The sequence below is a fragment of the Mustela nigripes genome, chromosome 15 (genome assembly GCF_022355385.1).
Source record: "Mustela nigripes isolate SB6536 chromosome 15, MUSNIG.SB6536, whole genome shotgun sequence".
In the NCBI taxonomy this organism is placed as follows: domain Eukaryota; kingdom Metazoa; phylum Chordata; class Mammalia; order Carnivora; family Mustelidae; genus Mustela; species Mustela nigripes.
The window spans coordinates 69,626,606-69,647,399 of NC_081571.1; the positions used below are offsets into that span (position 1 = coordinate 69,626,606).

The 20,794-nt window shown below is 40.1% G+C and overlaps 2 protein-coding genes across 6 annotated transcripts in view; one reads left to right on the top strand and one right to left on the bottom strand.

Moving 5' to 3' along the window:
* Nucleotides 1–387: 387 nt before the first annotated feature.
* On the bottom strand, nt 388–17,286 carry TGDS (TDP-glucose 4,6-dehydratase). Of its 4 annotated transcripts, XM_059377748.1 has the most exons (14): nt 17,056–17,146; nt 16,526–16,649; nt 15,772–15,878; nt 14,717–14,783; nt 13,639–13,707; nt 12,398–12,488; nt 9,825–9,967; nt 8,607–8,705; nt 7,672–7,731; nt 6,423–6,466; nt 5,627–5,792; nt 3,708–3,766; nt 3,048–3,145; nt 388–1,860 (listed from the first exon to the last, which is right to left on the bottom strand). In XM_059377748.1, exons 3-14 carry the CDS (start codon nt 15,777–15,779, stop codon nt 1,790–1,792), a joined length of 975 nt encoding a protein of 324 aa, XP_059233731.1. In that variant the 5' UTR covers nt 15,780–15,878; nt 16,526–16,649; nt 17,056–17,146; the 3' UTR covers nt 388–1,789. The 4 variants fall into 4 exon arrangements, with proteins under 4 accessions (XP_059233731.1, XP_059233733.1, XP_059233732.1 ...); XM_059377750.1 differs by lacking the exon at nt 15,772–15,878; XM_059377749.1 differs by lacking the exon at nt 16,526–16,649 and having other exon boundaries at nt 17,056–17,144.
* Nucleotides 17,287–19,259: 1,973 nt separating this feature from the next.
* Nucleotides 19,260–20,794, top strand: part of GPR180 (G protein-coupled receptor 180) — a 31,305-nt gene continuing 29,770 nt past the window's right edge. For both annotated transcript variants that reach the window (XM_059377706.1, XM_059377707.1), the window contains exon 1: nt 19,260–19,520. In XM_059377706.1, coding sequence (XP_059233689.1) covers nt 19,376–19,520 — 145 coding nt within the window. In that variant the 5' untranslated portion in view covers nt 19,260–19,375. The remainder of the gene's footprint in view (nt 19,521–20,794) is intronic.

A 20,794-nucleotide genomic window follows, 5' to 3' on the forward strand; every position in this document is an offset into this window, starting at 1 on the left:
AAGGGGTGTGATTGCTGGATCACACCCTAAGGGTGTTTAGTTTTATCTTCCAAAGTGGTTGTGCCGTTTTGCATTCCCACCAGCAATGTATGAGAGTTCCTGTGGCTCCATATCCTCACCAGCATTTAGTGTTGTCAGTGTTCTAGATTTTAGCCATTCTGATAGGTATCTAATTTTTGTTTTAATCTGTACTTCTCTGATGATATATGATGTAGAACATTCATTTTTTACACTTTTTACATAAAGTTTTATTAACTGGTTTATTATCATGTGTTCCTAATGTTTGTCAAGGTCATCTCCTGAGACTAGATATATGATAAAAGTGAAGCTATACTGAGTATATTGAAGTTGGAAATAAAAGTGTATACAAAAATATGTGCAAAAACAAACGACACAGAAAAAACGTATTTTATTTTGTCATCTATCTCAATGATCAAAGTTCACCAAAGACCATTTGCTTTCAGCGGGTCCCATTTTCGGCCTATAACTTCCTTGTCTCTCCACACTCTCACCTCCACACCCTTGTGCCCGTTCCCCTGCTCCATTTCCTCTAGCTCCTGGCCACCCCCAAGAGGCACATTCTTTCCTACACAACTAGGAGCAGTGGGCATCACTTTGGTCACTCTCTCAGGCTTCTGCTCTGTCTGCCCCTCCTGACTCCCAACTCTGCCCACCTCTGGATCAATCTATTTTGACACTTCTTGGAATTCTGGAATTACAATGTTCAATTCAGTTTGTGCTTCATTCTTGTTTGGCAAATCCTCTTACTAACTTTGGATTTGCTTGTTCTTTTCTCAATCTCTACCTCCTCAAGGCCCTTCTCCAGTCTTATCCCCCTCCTTTAGCCACCTCCAAGTTAATGACCTTGTTACCCATTCCACAGAGGAAACAAGCCATCACCCATGCATGGAAGCCAGAAAACTGGGCACAATCTTGGACTCCTTTCCCTTTCTCAGTGTAATATCCAGTCAGTTGCTTTTTCAAGTTGTCTTAAAGTCTTTAGGAGACAGAGGAATTAAAAATATTTAATCAAGTAATATAAAATTTTTTCTACAGCAAAATAAAAACATACCTTACTAAAAATAAAGCCACATTCTACATTGAATACATTAAAATATTGATATTTTATAAATAAAATCATTTTAAATGGTAAATACATGATAACATTACTCTCATATGCAGTTACTTATATATAGTACAACAACTGACTTTGAAAATATAAAAACTACATCCTTCTTTTAAAAAACATTTAACTTAATTTTACAAAATTACTAAAAGATAAAAAGTGCTAAATATGCTTCCATTGTTCCCATTTTAAAACAATTATAGCACATCAGATATTTAAAAAAAGATGAATGAGGGCATATGCCCCATCCTATATTGCCTAAGAATGAAAACTTGAGACTTTCTGGGCAGTGGGAAAGGCTGGGAAGCTGAGTTCAGTCCAGCCAAGGCTGTCACCCGCACAGAGCTGTTCCCCATCCTGGTTCTCAGAACCGTGAGATCCCTCCCTTCCTGGCCTCCCTTCTATAGAGAAGCCTTCCTAGGCCTCCTGGTTCCAAACTTTCAGGAGAAAAGGTTTCTGAAAGAACCTTGATACTTAAATCCTATGGCAATACTAAAACTATCCTGAAGATTGAGGCATTTTGCATTTGAATTTTATACAAACAGTCACGAATCAATTCCATATGAAGAAGACACTTCATCAGTCACTTGATTTCATATCATTTGTCGAGGTAGAATAATTTTCTTCTTTCTCTGAAAACTGTCCTTTCTATACAAATGGTGTTTATACTGGAAAGGGTTCTAATGCCTTTTCTGCATTCTTCCAGTTGTGAAAATTCTCTCTGTACCAGTCAACTGATAGGAAAAACCAAAAGACAAAAATAAAATTAAAATATCGAACACCAGTTAGCCAACATTTACTGGGCTTCTGCTAAGTGAGAAAAATCCTGCCCCACAGCTACGCAGCTCATTTTACCTAGATTTTTAATTTAAGTAACAATCAGTCTTGTCAAAGGGGTGCCTCACGAAGAAAACAATTTGATTCTGAACTAATCAATGTCATTAATCACGAGATGTCTCAATACCTGAAAACTTAGATTTAAAAATCAGTTATTGTTTTCTTTTTAACTTCAAAAGTCCTTCGATACTGCATCTGCTAGTGTTAAGTATTTAAGACATTCTGATTTTAAGAAACAAGGAGAGAGATTAAGTTATTTGCCTTGGTTTTAAAGTTACGGAAAGAAATGTACAGTTTGTTCATGTAAATGCAGCAATACTGCATTACAGGTATGAGGAGATGTTGTGGTCTTCCTTCTGGTAATATGTAAAATTAGTTTATGTGGCTATACTATCGGTAGTTTTTTTGGGTTAAAAAATGATCAATTCTCTCTGAATTAGCTTTTAAAAATTCAACACAAGTACTCTGTGTCAAGTTCTAAACGAAGACTTCTCTTCTACATGTGAGTTTATCTTTTGTCATGAATACATTTTTAAACCAAACTTTAACATATATATACAGATTTTATATACACTCATCTTAATGGCTATTTCTGCACATACTAAATTTTGTTGGTTTCAACATAAAAAGACTTAAGACACTCAAAGACTGCAACTTGATCACTCCTCAAATAGAAGATGCCACAGACCTTAAAATGGACTGTTATTTTACATATTGCCAAGAAAGAAAGGAAAGTGCAGTAAGAAGAAAACACCGGCAACATTAAAATTCACACCTTTAAAGAATATGGAAAAAAGTGAGAAGTCTGCACCTGAGAACCAATGAACTAGGTATCTGACAAATGCTGATAAGACACAGGAAGCCAGAGTAGAAGTCAATATGTGAAATACAACATACTGGAGTATGTTGTAGGAGATATGTTACTGTTGCTGCTGGAAATACATGAAATGTAACAGTTTGAAAAGTGAAAATGATTCATCACTATAGTCTACTGAATTTATAGTGTTCTAAAAGTAAATTACATTTCCTTTAAATTTTTCTGAAATCTCACCCCCTCCCCAGAAAGTATCAATGCATAACATACTTGTTTTCTTTATTCCTTCTTTCCAAGGCACTTTGGGTCTCCATCCTAAGCCATGTATTTTTTCTGACTTCATTGGATATCTCATGTCGTTGGTAGGTCTCAAAAAAGAAAAAAGAAAAAAAAAGATTTAAAATGACATTGTGGATACATGACACACTTAGAGAAAATTTGCAAAATAAAGTACACGTTGAAAAAAAATCATCTGGAATCCCAGATGCCTAATCCTCTCTATGGCTCATCCTTTTCTGCTTTCAGCCACAATCTAGGTATGAACACAATGCCTCATACCTAAATGTTTGATGAATGAATAAGTAAGTCCATATAAATATATTAGGGCTCTTATGTCCCATACCCTAAGTCAGGTACTTTATATACGTTATAATAAACCTTCAAATACTTCTATTAACAAGACATCATTATCCATATCTCACACTCTAGAAGACCTCAGACTTGGAAAAGGTCAGTAACTTTCTTTAAGTCACACAACTAGTAAGCAATAATGTTACCTTTATTCTTTTGATACACAATTAGGAAAAAAATATTTTAGTGGAAAAATCAAGAGCAATAATACTAGTTTCTGGTTAAGTCCATATATTTTAGAATTGTGTAAGTATCTAAGATTTCACAACCTTTCCCTCAAGGCTTTAACTTGTTACTCACCTATCATTCACATAATCCACCCAGCTTTCCATTTCGGACTCTGAACTGGTCTCTTTGATCTGTCAAAATGGAGAAGGCTTTTGAGTCAAAATTATAAAGTGAGATCAGAGAATAACAAAATATTCAATAGCTGATTAAAGAGACCAGAAAAACACCCCCTTCGGAGTGCCTCAGGGATGCACTGGGTTAATAAGCATCTAACTCCAGCTTCGGCTCAGGTCATGATCTCAGGGTCATGAGACTGAGCCCCACGGAGTTTGCGTGAAGATTCTCTCTTTCTTTCCTTTTACCCCTTCCCCCATCTCTAGCTCTCTAAAATAAATAAATAAATAAATACATAATAAAAAAATAAATAATAAATAACAAAAAATAAAATAAATAATAAATAATAATAAAACTTTAAATAAAGATTTATTTATTTATTTAAAAGATTTTATTTATTTCTTTGACAGAAATCACAAGGAGGCAGAGAGGCAGGCAGAGAGAGAGGAAGGGAAGCAGGCTCCCCAGTAAGCAGGGAGCCCGATGCGGTGCTCGATCCCAGAACCCTGGGATCAGGACCTGAGCAGAAGGCAGAGGCTTAACCCACTGAACCACCCAGGCGTCCCAATAAATACATCTTTAAAAAAGAAAAAGAACCCCTTCAAAGTGGGGGAGACAGCTAAAATGAAGAACATTTTAGGAACACTTTCCATGCTTGATAACCCATATTCCATCTGAAGCTCACAAAGAATACACATTGCATAAACTAGGGGAGAATATTAATTTTTTTGGCTCTTGGTTATTATTCAGTGTAATACTGTAATTTATATTAAGTATATATTTGGTCTTTATCCAAGTTCCTAAAACCCTTGGAATTTCCTAAGTGACGTGAGATAAAAGTGTCTTCTGCTGTTCACAACAAGCTCCTTTCACGCACACCAAGTTTATGTTAATGAGTGAATTTTGGAAAGCCCCTACAGGATGGGGGCTGGTGGCCAAGGGAACCAAGCCTGTGCTTAGAGGGCTGGAGCCTGAATTAATAGCCAGTGGTCAATGATTTAACCAGTCATGCCTACTTAAGGAAGTCTCCATGAAAAAACAAAACAATGGGGTTTGGAGAACTTCTGAGCTGCAGAAAACATGGAGGTGCTGGGTCAGTGGTGGCCCAGGACAGTGCATGGTCAGTCCATGCTCCAGCATCTCCTCCGTCTAGCTGTTCCTGAGTTCTATCCTTTGCAATGAGCCAATAATCTAGAAAATAAACTGTTTTACTGACTTCTGTGAGTCACTCCAGCTAAGCACCTCTGCTGATCGTCAGTCCGTGGTCAGAAGCCCAGGTGACAACCAGGTTTTGTGGTTGGCCCGTGAAGCAGGGGAGAGCCCTGGAGGTCTGAGCCTTTAGTCTATGGGATCTGGAGCCATCTCCAGGCAGATAATGTCAGAATTGAGTTAAATAATAGGCCACCCAGCTTGTCTCTGAGAATTTCTTGGTGTGGAAAACCCACATGTTTGGAGTACAGAGTATTCAGAGAGCCAAGCAAAGGCAAGTATTTCCACACACCAAGTCTCCCTTACTACTGAATCCTGAGACTGAGAACTGATGTTCACTAATACATACATACACTCCTAACTATAATTACTTCCATATCATCAATCCTTAAGATTAGCGCACACCGTTTTGTATTTCTGACATTGAGGTATTTATTACAGTAACCTTCTACATCCAATCTGTTAGGATTTTTACTTTCCTGAAAAGCTGTTATAAATGAGTGATATAACTTCCAATAATTATATATCTTCACGTATTTTTCATTTTTTTACTCAATCACTTTCTAATTGAGTAAATTATAAACTGCTGATTTTGACTAAATGAGTGATGACTGCCACTGATTTAGGGACCATTTTGAAAACACTATCCTCTTAAAATATATACACACCAGTTGTATTAGTTCTTTGGCAAGCTGGAGCACTGACATTTCAAAATTGGTTCCGATGTTATAAATTTCACCTGGTTTCCCTTTCTTGAGGACAGTGAGAAATGCTTCTACTACATCAGTTGCATAAAGGAAATTTCTTGTTTGAAGCCCTGATCCATGAATGCAGCTGGAAAGATTAAATGAAAGGGAATCATAAAGTGTAAAAAGCTCTCCCAAACCAGGGTAACACAACGCCTGGATACAATTCCAGAGAAGCCAATTTCCATGGGGAGCCTAGAAATCGTTTACCAAAAACACTTATTCTCATGACTTTTCTAAATTTTATCCATAATTTTTAAATGACCACTGAACCTCATGCAGCACTCAGTAAGGAAGTAACACACATATAAATGATCCCTCAGAAATAACTTACTCATCAATTTTCTACTTTAAGTTCATTTTGAAGAAATATGTATAGCTCAGTGATTAAAAGGATTAAATAAATCCTTTGGAAAAGCAAAATTATATAAAGATGTTGGATCTTAATGAGATAATTCCAAGTTCTAGGCTACATTATTTAAGAACTGAAATTATTAAAAAAAAATCCAAGTTATCTAAGTAAATCATAAAGATGAGTAACAGATTATAATTATTTAAAGAACCATCACATTGAGGGTACAAGGAATACATACATCTGTTGAAACATTCAATTCTATGGTCTTCGACTCTTAAGACTTTATGATTCTCAAGACAGGCTGTCACCAAATATTTTCCACATACCAGAAAAACATGGGTACAAAGGTAAATAATAACATACCATTTCCTGTTGTGTTGTAGTAAAGATATAAATTTTGGAATAACCTAAAAGAATATTTAAATATCATTTCAGATATCGGAAATTCACTCATTAATATGAATCTAACTCATCATAAGATTAAAAGATTATGATTATTAAGAAATATGCATATAGATAAATTCTAATTTTTTATCAGTTTCAAGAAAAAAGCTATTGTAATTTTGATAAGTGAAAGAATTCTACAATAGCCTCCTATTTCACAAAAACAAGTCATCTGCTGGACAAATATAAAGACAAAATGATACAAATAGTGTAAAGATTCAGAAAATGTCTTCGTGAACAGTTTGGTCTCATCACAAGTTCACCTTTGATTTCCTGAGGACAGGAATCATAGCCCACTTACTGCTCTGTGTACAGCACCTACCCAACCAGTGCTTGTGAAATTAATAAAAAGTGAATTCCAGTGCCACTGAATTTAAAGAAAGGTTATGTTAAACAGGGTGAGATATATTATTCACCTTATAATGCGCCTCTGAAAGGTACTCCCCAAATTAAGCAAAGGAGACATTAAGACCAACAGATCATGACACGGCCCCTTTCTTTGGCCAAAGAGATCAATGCAACCAGCTGGAAAGTGAAAAATCCCATCTCCCAGTTTTTAGGCACAGAAGGCAATGGTTCGTTCAAATTAGGTTTAATGATACAGAACCAACTGCACAGTTGGTTCAGCCTTTTAAGTACATTTCTTTATTCACAACTCGTACTATTTTCTGGAAGACATTCAGGCCAGCAACTATAAAGAGGAGCTGGGGAAAACAGTGAGCCGGCTGACGGGAAGACAAATTTCTGTCCCAGCTTCCCGCAGGACTCTCTCACTAGCTCTCAAATTCCTGGACGCAAGCCAGGAAGGAGTCTTCAGCGGCATGGCAGAGGCGAAGGGAATGCTCTGCAGAGCTTCAGAATCGTGAAGAGCATTTTCACATTGTGATCTCACTGGACCCCTCAAAATCCCTTGAGTATTTTCACTATCCTCCAGTTTAAAGACAATGTTCCAAGGGCGTAAGGTCACACCAGCCCATGTCAGGTTTAGACCTCAACTCAGGTCTTCAGACTCTACACCTGATGAGATTTGCACATGGCCCATACACTGCTTATAATTATGTATAATTACAGCAGAAAATATTTCAGACAAATAACTGAGAGAGATTATCTTAAATAACAAGAAGCTACAATCACCGAAACATAGTGCGGATTCACAAGTAAAATGTACCTTTTCTGGATACTGATGTGGTCCGTAAACATTACTGCTTCGCGTGATGACAGCTGGAAACTTAAAGAGTAGTCAATGTTAATGCAATAAGAGGTCCAATTGTAATGATTCTCTAAGATTAAGAAGTCCTGAAAAATGGGCACTTGCAGCTAAGTAACTCCACACACATCAAGGACAGAAGTGAAGAGCTTTTTTTTTTTTCCTGATATAAGGTTCCTGAAAATATGGGAGAGGATAGGACTCAGAGAAGGGCAAAGGCTCCTAAAAGGAAGAGGAATATTTTCTCTCCTGGGACAAGAGCAGGACAAATACAGATGGGAGCAGGTTGGTTAGGTTTGAGAGCAGAAAATCAAGGGAATTTCCACCAGATGATTTCAGAGACTGCGTCTCAGACCTTAGGTTTGGTTAGATGTGAAACTTCACATTGTCTTTCTCTGATGCACCAACGCTTACAAATAAAAAGAGCTGGAAAGTGAAAAATCCCATCTCCCATGAAAGGACAAAGGGTCAACGCTTTGGAACACAAAAGGCAAGAAAATGTCAAGTCCATTCATGAGGAGCAGAGAGAGGTGAATCAGGCAGAAGGGACCATGTGCAGGTCACGGAAGCTGCTCTACTTTGTCTGCTTCCCCCCGGAGGATTCTGGGAATCAGGATACTCCAATAGGGCTTTTCCCTACAGCTGTCATACTTCATGTACCACTGAAGTGGGAAAACATATATAAAAATGATTTCCTTTAAGTGGTGAACTAAACAAGAAGTAGGTCCTACTTTGTCCACATGATATAGGAAATAAATATTTTAAACTCCTTAATATATAAACTCCTGAATCTATGTCTTCAACTTTAAAAATGGAATGTGGCTAATGCTAACTTGGAGTTTTATCACCTAAGTCAAAAGAAAAATGATTCCAGAGTTTCTGAAATCAGCTCTTACCTTATATCGTTCCCAGTACGACTGTACAAAACACTCAGCAGCTGCTTTAGATGATGCATAAGGATTTGTAGGTTGTTTGGGTGAAGATTCATCAAATTCCTAATTTCAAAAAGATGCATTAAAAATACATATTATGCATAGTTTCTAAGTAGAAAAAATAAGAAAACATATAATAAACTTGAAATGTTAATTACTACATGTTAAAAGACACTACTGAACCCCAACTATATCCCTGGCATTTTTCTAAGCATTTTTTATATAGTAGCATTCACAGCAACCCTATAAGAAAGGCAGAGAGAACAGCAAGTGCAAAGGTCCTGGGGCAGAATTGTGTCCACAGGAACTGCAAGGAGGCTGATGTGAGAGAAGAGAAATGGGAGATGAAGCCAGATAGCTGGAGACCATGTAGAACCTTGAAGGCCAGTGTAACAAGATGAACAGATTTTGAGCAGAGTAATGTCATGATCTGACTTTTATTTTAAAAATCATTCTGGTTACTGTGTCAGATCTGATGTAGGGTGACAAAGTTACAAGAAGAAAAAAGTTCACCTCACAAAAATTGCAATGAGAACTGAGAATAATAGCTTCTCACAGGTGGGACTGGATACTGAGGAGAAGTGGTCAGGGTCTGCTTTTTCTCATTAGAAGTTGTTTCAAATTGCTTTATTTTTTTTCTCGCCATGTGTGTGTTTTGGTAAAAATACAAAACAGAATGAGGTCACTCGTTGCAAAGAGTGATGATGAAAAATGCAGATGAGAATGGAGACATCTTTTGCATAAAAAGTACAGTATGTGCAAACGATTGAAAAAGAACAGACGCCAGTTCCTACATTAATTTCATATTCACTCCTTAACATTCCACTGTTTCCTCAGGGGAGGAGGAAGGTGAGCAGGCAGTATGCCGTAGTCTAGTTACCTACGCCTGGCCATGGGAAGGACATTTGTCATATATGGACTGGGACAGAAAGGTGGGATGTTCTGCTCTCTTGCAAAATACTGTCAGTCAAATTACATATTAATTTGTACCAAGACTAGGTGGTTGTTGTCATTCAAGGTGACATTCTTTGATCTGAACAGAAGACACAAAGGAATAACATTTTGGAGAGTCCCACAGTGTGTGTAATGAGGGGATGAAAGAAACCCAGAAGAGGTTTTAAGAAGACAGATTTGCATCGTGGTCCACGGTAAGGAGGAGAAACATACCATTTCTGAGCTTACCTTATCGAGACTGCCTCCGTATACTTCATCTGTGCTCACGTAAATGAACTTCTCCACTCTGGCTTCGTGGGCAGCACTCACCAAAACATGAGTGCCATAGACATTAACATACGTAAACTCAAAGGCACGTACAAATGAAAGATCTAAAAAAAAAAAAAAGAGAGAGAGAGAGAGAAATCTAGAATAATTCCACCCAAGGGACAAAACAAATACCCAACAGTAGACTCAGGTTTAAGGAAAGTTCTATTCACTTCTCTTCATTCACCACAACTGCAAAAGTTTAAAAAAAAAACAAAACAAAAACACATTGCTATTTATGATTGCTTTAAGCCTAAATTGTGAAGCATATGTAAATTCTTAGAACCTAGAAAACTATCAGTGCTAAATTTGCAGGAAACACTTTTTTTTTTTATTCTAAAAAGAAAAAAAAAGGATACATCTAAATTTAAAATGTTCTTAAATTTAAAACTTGAAACTTCCAGTTTCATAGATGGCAAGGCTTTTCAGATCAATCTGTTATTGTTGAAAACACAACAAATGTTCGATAATTTTTTTTTTAAATAAATTTACTTGAAGAATAGGTTCTCTATAATCTGGGAATGAGGGAAACTTTACTAAAAATGGCTCACAATCCAGAAGCAAAAGGGGAAAAAAAAACCCCAAAACCTGATCAGTTCAACTGTGTTAAAGCTCTTGCACAGAAAAAACAACCAACCAAAAAATCTATAAACAAAGTAAAAAGACAAATGACAGATGAACCATGACAGACTATGGACTCTGAAAAACAATCTGAGGGTTTTGGAGGGGCGGGGGGTGGAGAGATGGGTGAGCCTGGTGGTGGGTATTAAGGAGGGCATGGACTGCATAGAGCACTGGGTGTGGTGCATGAACAATGAATTCTGGAACACTGAAAAGAAATTAAAAAAAAAATTTTTTTTAAAGACAAATGACAAACTGGGACAAATATGTGAACTTATCAGAAACAAAAGGCTAATATATTCAATCTAAAAAGAAGTCATATAAAATAAAAGAAAACAACCCTTTTGGATAGGAGACATAAACAAATAGTTTAGGCAAAAAATGCAAAGGTCCTTAAGCTGAAGATGCTCAGCCTCAATTACAATAAGAAAAATTCAAAATGAAATCTCAGAGATGCCACTTCTTACCTATCAGATAGGCAAAAATTTAAAAATTTGTTGGTGAGGCTATGGGGGAAAAGATACTTTATATATTACAAGTAAGAATGCAAAGTGTTTTCAACCCCTAAGGAAGGAAATTTCTCAATAGCCAGGTGAATTACATGTGCCTTTCCCCCTTCACCCTGGTTATCAGGCTGAATTGTGCTCCCCCAAATTCATGATGGAACCCTGACCCCAAGTACCTCAGGATGTGCCTATATTTGGAGACAGGGCCTTTAACAGGTAGTTAAATAAAAATAAGGCCATCCAGGTCCCTGTCCACCATGACTGGTATGTTTCAGAAAAGACATTTGACACAAAGAGAAACACTAGTGATGCCCAGGGGGAAAACTGTCAGGACACAGAGAGGGAGTGGCCACTTGCAAGCCAAGGAGAGAAGCTTGAGGAGAACCTGGCCTGCTGGTGCTTGGACTTCCAGCCTCCAGAACACAAGGACACAGGCATGAAGCCATCCACTGTGGTACTATTTAAACAGCAAAATGTAGGAAATGAACACAAACGGGGTACAGCTACATAATGGAGCGTATGAAAATAAAAAGGAACGAGGAATATGTTATATTCTGCTACAGAATAATCCCCTAAATAGACTATGGAAGAGACCAAGGTAAATTATAATTTTAAAATCAAGTAACAAGGCAGTAATATACCACTAACGAGGATTCAACAATATTCTATCTTCTGTTTAGGTGATGGCTATATGAGTATTCACACTATCATTATTCATTTAACTTTACTTCTAAATTCTTCTGAATGTATGGTATATTGCACAATATAAAATGGTAGGCAGAAGATATCGCAGATGCACAGAACACTATGGATAATATAATGTTCAACTGCGTATCCCCCACCTGGCTTTAAAAAAAACACACACATGTACACACATTAAAAATATAGGTGAGGGTCGCCTGGGTGGCTCAGTGGGTTAAGCCACTGCCTTTGGCTCAGGTCATGATCTCAGGGTCCTGGGATCGAGTCCCACATCGGGCTCTCTGCTCAGGAGTGAGCCTGCTTCTCTCTCTCTCTCTCTCTCTACCAGTCTCTCTACCTACCTGTGATCTCTCTCTGTCAAATAAATAAATAAAATCTTTAAAAAAATATATATATAGGTGAAGGCCCATCTCCCCGGAAGTTATCACTATATTGCATTTAGTTAAACTCAATGTTTTAAGATTGCATTTACAGTTATATTTCAACCTACATGAATAAAAGTGACTGGAAAAGCACACAGTTTTCCTGGAAGGGCATGGTATGTGCTCCTTCAAAGACATATTAAGTCCCTACTTGCTAGACTTCAATACTGGACTTTGATTTAGGGTAATTAGTCACTGGGAAAAAAATTTGCCCATCATAACTGTAAGATAAAACAATGCTTACCTACATGTGTTTGTGCAGCAAAATGTAGTACTATATCTATTTTTTCTGTTTCAAAAAGCAATTTCACAAAGTGAGAATTACATATGTCACCCTATACAAAAAAGAAAACAGGAAAAAGTGAAATTTCACTCAGCCACTGCCATTGGTAATAGCCATTTTACTACATGAACCAAAACAATGATAAGAAAAAAATTAATCTCCCCCATCACCCTGCTTTAATAGAGATTATCTTGAAAATCCAACCAAGGGGCCAAATAAGTATAGTAATGATGTATTTCTCCAGCATCTGAGGATATGAGATAATCAGTTCCAAATACTTATTTGCAAATATGTGTCCAAAACAGTATTTTATTGAGCACCAATGACAACTAAGAACCAAGCTAGCTTTTTCCCATAACATTTTTGCCAACCTCATGTTAATAGGAGATTTTTATAAACATATTTTTCAAGTTTGAGGTAACCATTATTGCAATACATTTAAAGTAAGTGTAACCATTTACAACCACATTTTTAAAAAATGTGTTTTACCACAACTGAGTGAACTAAGTGGATTCGTTAAAGGACTTTCAATGTTATATGTACATTTAACTCTTCTAAAAATATGTATTCTCAACAATTCTTTGGTGACTGAAAGAAACGCTTTCATATAGAAGAGTGTGCTCGGTATATTCTTTATAATTTGTGGTGAAAAGCAGAGTTTATAGATTATCTTTAAAAAAACCCATAAATCATGAGATAGTTTCATTTGACATTAAAATTTCCCTTTGTAGATTAATGACCTGGCTCTCTGGTTTATACTTCGGACTCTTCTAAGAGTGCCTAGTAAATCAGCCCTCCAGAGCCAATCAATCCACTTTGATTGAAGAACATTAGCCCACGGGCTGTATGATAGGCTCTTTGGCTGTTGCCTGGCCTAAGTAACAGTCCCCTCTACACCAATCTCTTTAAAACCCAGCAAGACCTCATTAAGAAGGCTATTGAGGACCTCAATATCATAAACCATGTAAGGTCAGTCACCTATGCATAGAGCTGCCAAGGCACCAACTATCACATGCAGCTTTATAGTGGTATTAATCTAAAAGTAGTAGTCTCTGTAGCACATGGTACTGCTGGAAATTAGAAGGTCTTCAATAAGTATGCTTTCCAAGCCCACACTACACAAGCTTGCCAAGTAGAAACAATGTCTGAATGGCTACATAGGCACATCAAAAAATTATATAATTATAAGAAAAGTTTCATACCTGTATAAATTTGTAGTTTTGTTTGTTAGAAATGGTTTCAAGATTCTTCAAGCTTGCACAGTAATCCAGCTTAAAATACGTAAGTGAGGGAGAGGGAGAGAAACAACACAAAAAGTGATAATAGTTTTTCCTATAAAATATCGATTTATTTTAAAGACTGTAGCTATTCTGATCGTGATACGAAAACATGTTTTCTTAAAGTGTTTGCTCTTTGCTTTTAGAAGACGTCTCTGGTATATTAGAAAGTAAAAAAACAAAAATCATGTAATTTTGTTACTTTTTGAAAATACAAAAAATTACTTTTTAGAAACCCTTCCTTTAAAAAATTTTCCGGCCCAGATTTGCCCCCAGCCACCAGAAAAGCTTACCATTTCTTACTGCAAAAGAACTAGTACTTGAAAACAATTACACCTTTGTTATGCATATTATAACTCATTACACTGTTTTCAGAGTTAATTGTTGGTAAATCCCTGTATAAAGGGGGAAAAAATTACTGTCTCTGATAGAAAGGCAGGCAAAAATTGGTAAGACCTACAGATAATTCTGTCTATAGATTTTTTACGATTATGTCTTATGAAATTAAGGTAACTGTGTCTCATGTTTCAAGTCAAAAATCCAGTGATTACCAATCATGGCTTTCAGACTCTTCAGGGAGACTTCAACTATTACAGAAAAATCCTCAAAACTAAATTAGTTTTAATTTAAGAAATAAGTATGTAATTTTCCATAAGGTGGCAGTTATAATATCAAATAATAAAATAATAAAATCAAATAATCAAAGTATTCCAATTCCAGAAAAAGATTAATAATCACAAGATTACATTAAATATTGAATTCAGGGTTGAAGATATTCTTCTGGTAAAAGTACTGCACTTAAAAGCTTTACTTTATGGGCTATCATAATGAAAAACTTCTAAAAGACTAAGATTAAATATAGCATGATCACATGACTATGTAGATCCCTAAGTTGCCAAAATGACCGAATAAAAACTAAAATATCAGTGGGATAAGATTCTAACACTTTAAAAAAAAATGTATATAAGTATCCGTGCATGAAGCTCATTTTTATAAAACTCACCTTGTCTAGATTTATGATCATATAGTTTGGATAGTCTTCTACTAAAGAAACGATCATATGTGATGCGCTTTAAAAAAAAAGTATATTTTGTTAGTAGAAGATGTAACCTTTTCCCTAAATTCTTCACATTTCCTAAATGTTACCTTAACCTCTCGAGTATTAGAAACTATTCAGAGATATCTTTAAGTTTCTGCAAAATAACAGAAATAACATTAAGTACACTGAATACACTCCCTCCTCCACCCCCACCACTTTTCACTAACTTTCTCAACAGGATCAATAATCGGTATTGATATATCAATATCCTTTGGCACTGTGGAGAAAAGAGAATTTACTGGTCCTGGGTATAAGGAAAAAAAATTGTCTAACCAAACAATTTGTGTCCACGTGCTTTGAGTGTGGGAGTGAAGCAGGTTGCTAAGTACAATGGGTGGTGGTCAGTACAGACAGACTGAAACTATAACATACCTTTAAAGAGACCATGGGTATAACTGTGCAAAACTTCAGTAAGTATGAGCACAGTTGTTTATGTTCACAGTAACCCTACTGCAATTACTATCTCCTGGTGCAAGAATTTGGTGGTGTAAACTACAACATTCAGGGAGGTTCTAGATTAAACAGAGGTTTCCAAGCTAATAATGGCTGCAGCCATCCTGAATTGGGTAACCATATTGGCTCCTGGTTTTCCCAGGAGCAGGAGTGGAACCAGAGGCATCTCTCAATGAAATGGTCCACCAGATTTCCTCATAGACACCAAAACATTCGGCTCCCAGGAATAAGGGCAGCCCTTGACCAAATTATGAACTCAGAGTTTGTACTTGACAGCCCTTTCACAGCATTTTCTAGAACCTGCCCTTCTGGGACCAGCATTCTCACACAAGTACCACCCTTTTATGGCCATGCCCCTCTTCTCATTAGATAAACCCTGCCTGCCTGGTACCCTCCCTCCAAGTTATTGTCAGATTTAAAGAGGTGACTTAATGTGCCAATGGGGGATGTGATTCCCATGTTCCCATGTTCTCTTCCACTAGACATCGGGAGTTTACTGTTGGTACCTGTGCATTCATCCATTCAATAACTACCGATGACCTTTGTAGAACAAGCCAGGCATTCTTACAGATGCTGAGGGAACAGTAGTCTCTGCCCTCATCCAGTTTACATTCTAGAGCAGGGATGCAGGCAAGAAGCCAGTAAACATTAATACACAAAATAACTTCAGGACTTCAGATAGTGATTAGTGTGTTAGTTGGGAATGGGGCGCTTTTAGATAGGATGGCTAGGTAATGCCTGTCCCAGGAGGTGATTGATGTCTACACAACCATCGGAAATGAGTGATGCAAGCGCTCTAACAGAAGAGGAAGCAAGTGCAAAGGCCTCAAGACAGGAGGAATGAGCCTCAAGCGTTCCAGAAATTCCAAAGAGGTTAAGTGCAGCAGGTACAGAAAAACAAAGAGGCAGAATGGCAGATCAGGTTGGAAGATCAGGCCCCGGGGCACTTGAGTCTTCTAGATATGCAAAAGAGTTTGGATTTTATTCTAAATTTGACAGGCTGGGGTAAAACTTCGTGGGTAAAACTGGGGTAAAATTTTGTGCACTTATCTACTTAATAAAAACTGACTTCTGTGTGCAGAACAGACTTTTAGCCAACAAGGGGGGAAGCAGTAGGACCAATCAGAAAGCTACAGTCGCAATCCAGGCAGAAGCCAGTAACGTGGACTAGGATGGGAGGGGGAAGGGGCGAGAAGTGGTCGCGTGGGAAGGGGATGCGGCGAGAAGTGGTCGCGTGGGAAGCAGTGAACGCGGACTCACTGATTGCACGTGGGTGTGGGAGGGCAGGAGGCATCGCTCAACTCGTCCAGCTCAAAGCACCAAGAGAGGGTGTGGAGGTGTTGCCGTCGTTGTTTTATAGCCCGCTGAATAAACGAATGTCCAGCTAAAATCCAAAAATCGTTTCTTGGCTCTTACATGCACAAGGCCTGTCTGCGTACGGAGGGGGCGGGCTGGAGGCTGGGGCCGTTGGTGAGGAGTTTACCGCCCTGTGGGGGCACTCGGAAGAGGGTCAGGTGCATCCCGGGCCAGGTAAGAAGGCAGAGAGCACCACCGCGCTTCAGCTTCGGTGGGGAGGCGCCTGAAAGAAGTCGCGGTTTCAAAGGAACCAAGACTTCGCAAGCGGGGAGAGGGGGAAGAAGGTAGGCTGATGCTGTTCGTGCGTTAAGACCCTCCCACATCAGACCCCCCCGCCCCCAAGCTGGTTCCAAGTTGCCAAGAGCAAGCAGAGGCGCAGGAAAAGGTTGGGGTTTCGGGGGAGCCACTCCTCGTCCAGCGGCGCCGTTACCTACATGAAACCAGCACCCCCGGTCACCAGGAGCCGCTTCGCAAAGCTGCTGGGAGGACCCAAGGGCTCCGTCCGGCCCGCAGCCGACATCTCCCAGCTCGGCAGTGCCCGGCAGCGGCAAGCGCCAGATCTGTACACCGCAGCGAAGTTCCACCGCGATTTTGCGCGACGCGTCTCGCGGCCCCGACACGTCAGTGGGGGAAGGTGGCAGCAGCTTCCGGAGACGGGCCCGCTTATCCCCGCCCCCTTGCGTGCTGGGCGGGGCCCTCGGGTGCGCGGGCAGCGCCACGCTTCTGCGCAGGCGCAACTCTTCTCTTTCCCAAACAGGGCCCGTTAGGTGTAATTGGGGTGGCTGGGAAGTGGGGTCTGGAATGTTTGGTGTCAAGTGACACCAGAGTGGATCAGGCTTTACCTGGGTACGCAGATGGTCGGAGTTACGAACGATTACCTTCGTTTTATTCTTGTACTGCTGGACAATTTCCACAGATGACTCACCGGTTGAGCTGAGAACTTCAGAAGTCCTCTGCTTGCAAAGTGTGGAAATGGGAGTTCGCAACTACAAAATGCGTTTTGCTTGGTTGTTCATATCATTACCGACAAATCAGGCTGCTGGCAGTTCTGGTAAAGAGGTTCCCTAGACCCTACCCCTACGGTTCTTGCTCACCCTGCCTGCCCTCCTTGTTTCTCCTTGAATTTTTCAAGCATACTACTTCCCTTAGGCCTGGATGCCCTCTCCCCAGATGCCTGCCTAGTTTTTACCCTTACCTCTTCTGTTCTCAAGTTGAAGGTCACCCTTGTAGAGAGTCCTTCCTTGACCACCCCAATTAAAATAGCAAGCTCTACCACAGTCCTGCTGAACCATTTTATGCTTCTTTCTTTTTTCTCCATAGCAGTCATCAACATTTATGTTGAAATACTCGTTGGTACTGGCCAGAGAGGGCAGGGTCTTTGTTTTGTTTCCTGCTATAATCCCAAGGCCGGGAGACCAGGCCTGGCACAGAATAAATGATAAGTTAATGTTGAATGGATAAATAAATATCCTGATTGTTGTTTTTTTTTTCTTTTTTCATATAATGTGTTGGCAAAGTATAAAAAGAATGAGAATACCCATCATTTGTTACAACCTTTTTGGGGGACAAAGTGGTAACATACAGGAAAAGGTCAAATGCACATAACTTATGATTCCCAAATTCCATGATGTATAATATAGATAATTGCAGAAAAACACAAATATGTTCACCAATATATTGTTTATATGTAATAGTGAAAACGTGCACACAATCTAATAATACTGTCTCACTTCTTAAATACAATGGATCTCGAGTGCTACAGGCTCAGACAGGAGAACCTGGCGTGTTCAGCGAACTGACAGGGGCTCGGTAAGAATGGAGATGAAAAGTCGAGTTGGAAATTGGAGAGACTCGAAAGCTATAGTCTGGAGTCTGGCTTGTGTACTACAGGTGATCAAAAACCTTTGAAGGAAGTGATGCAGTCAAATTTTGTTTCCCAAAGCTTTCTGTGGCTCTAGGGTAGAGATGGGCTGTGTGTGGCCAACTGGAGAAAATTAAGACTGTGCCACAGGACAAGTAAGATGAGACCAGGATGGCCTGGATATCCAGAGTGGCAGCTGCTTCCTACCATCGCCTCCCAGAAGAGGGGCTAATAGACATGTTTCATTGAGATAATTGGATGTACGGGTGTACGCTGTACTTTGCAGCTGTCTGACGATATAAATCAAGAAGACAGGTAACCAAAGAAGTTAAAATCGGTTAGATGCGCCAAGAGAATTCTTGCATTACACTTGGACATCTACAGTTACAACTACGTATCTTTGGACAGTAAAACGGAAACGTCCAGTTTGCATAGGCACCTCGGCCTTTGCGGGAGCTTTCTTTTCCTCACCAGAACCGGTGCCATCGTGCGCTTCTTCTCAGTTCTTCCAGAACCCTACAAACTCCCTGGAAAGTCCTCGGGAGCCTGGCGCATGCGCAGTAGTACCACGCATGGAGACGGCAGAGGTCTAGGCTTTTTCCGTAACCGGAGGCAACATCCTTCCGAGTCTCCGTAAAAAAGGCGGGAACTAGCCGGCAGGCTGGGGAGTGATGGGACGCGCGCCTCCACACGTCCCGCCCATCTCGGCCTCTGATTGGTGGGTGTGCTTGGCTCGTGGCGGAGGGGCCTGCCACATAGGTTGTCAGTCTTCCGTGGGCGGGTCCGGGACGCGGGTCCTGCTCCCTCCTCCCGCGGCCCCGGCTGCCGACGTGGGGAAAGCGGCCGCAGGCAGTTAGGGCCCGGGTGTAGGTGCCGCGAGGGAGAGGCGGGGGATGGGAGCCCTGCGGCTGCTGGCGGTGTCTCTCGCCTGCTGCTGGTGGCCGCCGGGCAGCCAGGGTAAGACCCTGCGGGGCAGCTTCAGCAGCGCCGCGGCCCGAGACGCTCAGGGCCAGAGCATCGGCCACTTCGAGTTCCACGGTAGGTGCGGGGGGCGGGGAGCGGGATGCAGGCGCGTGGGCCCACCCCGCGGGCAGCGCCTCCCCGCCTCGCTGGGGGAGGCCTGGAGCCGGTGGCCGCGACGCGGGGGACTGCCCCGGCTGCACCTGGACTTCCCGCAGCGCCGGCAGCCCGCCCCCGACCGCAGCTGCCGGGATCCGGGACGCGTTCACGCCCGCCGTGCTCCGCACTCCCTGGTCTGCACCCTCCCCCGACTAGTGACTGTGGTCCGCACTGGAAACACCGTTTCCCCCTCCCTGCCCACCCGGACGAAAGTACCGAGGACTTCCTCCGCTGCATCTTTCGAGATCCTTCCCTCAAGGAAGCATCCTTTGCTCAGTCCTGGCTCAGCCTGGTTATATACACTAAGACACTGTACTTACGGGTGCATTTAAGCTCCAGAACTTCGATTTACTGGGTTTAGTTTTTGTTTTTAAGATAATTTGCTAAAACCGACTCGAAGCAGAGAGGTCTTGGAAACCAAATAAAATACTTGCTAATCTAGTGGTCCCGAGGGGGGACAGTTTGGTTACCCCACTACTAAAGGAGTAGATTCACCATGGATCAGGAGGCCTAGAATTCACTTGACAGAAATGCCTGTAAGTGTGTTCTGGAAGCTTCTTCATAAGTGTATCCTTTCTGGCCTTTCTGAAACGAGAACTGCATTTGATTCTGACTTCCTGGTCTCCCTCAAAAAGCAATGTCTTAAATGAATGAATTTGCAGTTCATTCTAATTTTTGCTTTACTTGCACTCTGGAAATTGAAGTGATTTTCTGGGTTCGTACTTTTGGTACTCTAGTTGACTGGTATTGTATTCCAAATAATTATTTGCCCTGATGAGGATGGTATCCTTGATTAATACAGTTTTTAGCGTTAAAAGATGCAATGACAGACTGTTGTCCCAGAGAAGGTAATAGAGCAAAGAAACTATTTTGGTGTAGGGAAGGAATTTGAAGTATTGCAAAATTACAGAATTGGTGTAAATGGAGGGGAACCTGAAAAAAAAATATTTTTTTTAAATCAAAGTGTTTAAAATAGCTGAGAAAATGAACACAGTTTTCCAATATCCTATGTGGCACAGAGGTTGGGTGAAGAAGAAACTATAGAAACACTTTATTATTTTTTTTTAGGTCACATTTTTAGTTTGTTTATTTTTTTTTTTAATCAGTTGGCTGTAACTGTACTTTGAATATTGACAGTGATAGCAAAGACACTGCAATAAATAACACAACCTGGACAGTGCTAGAAAATCTGG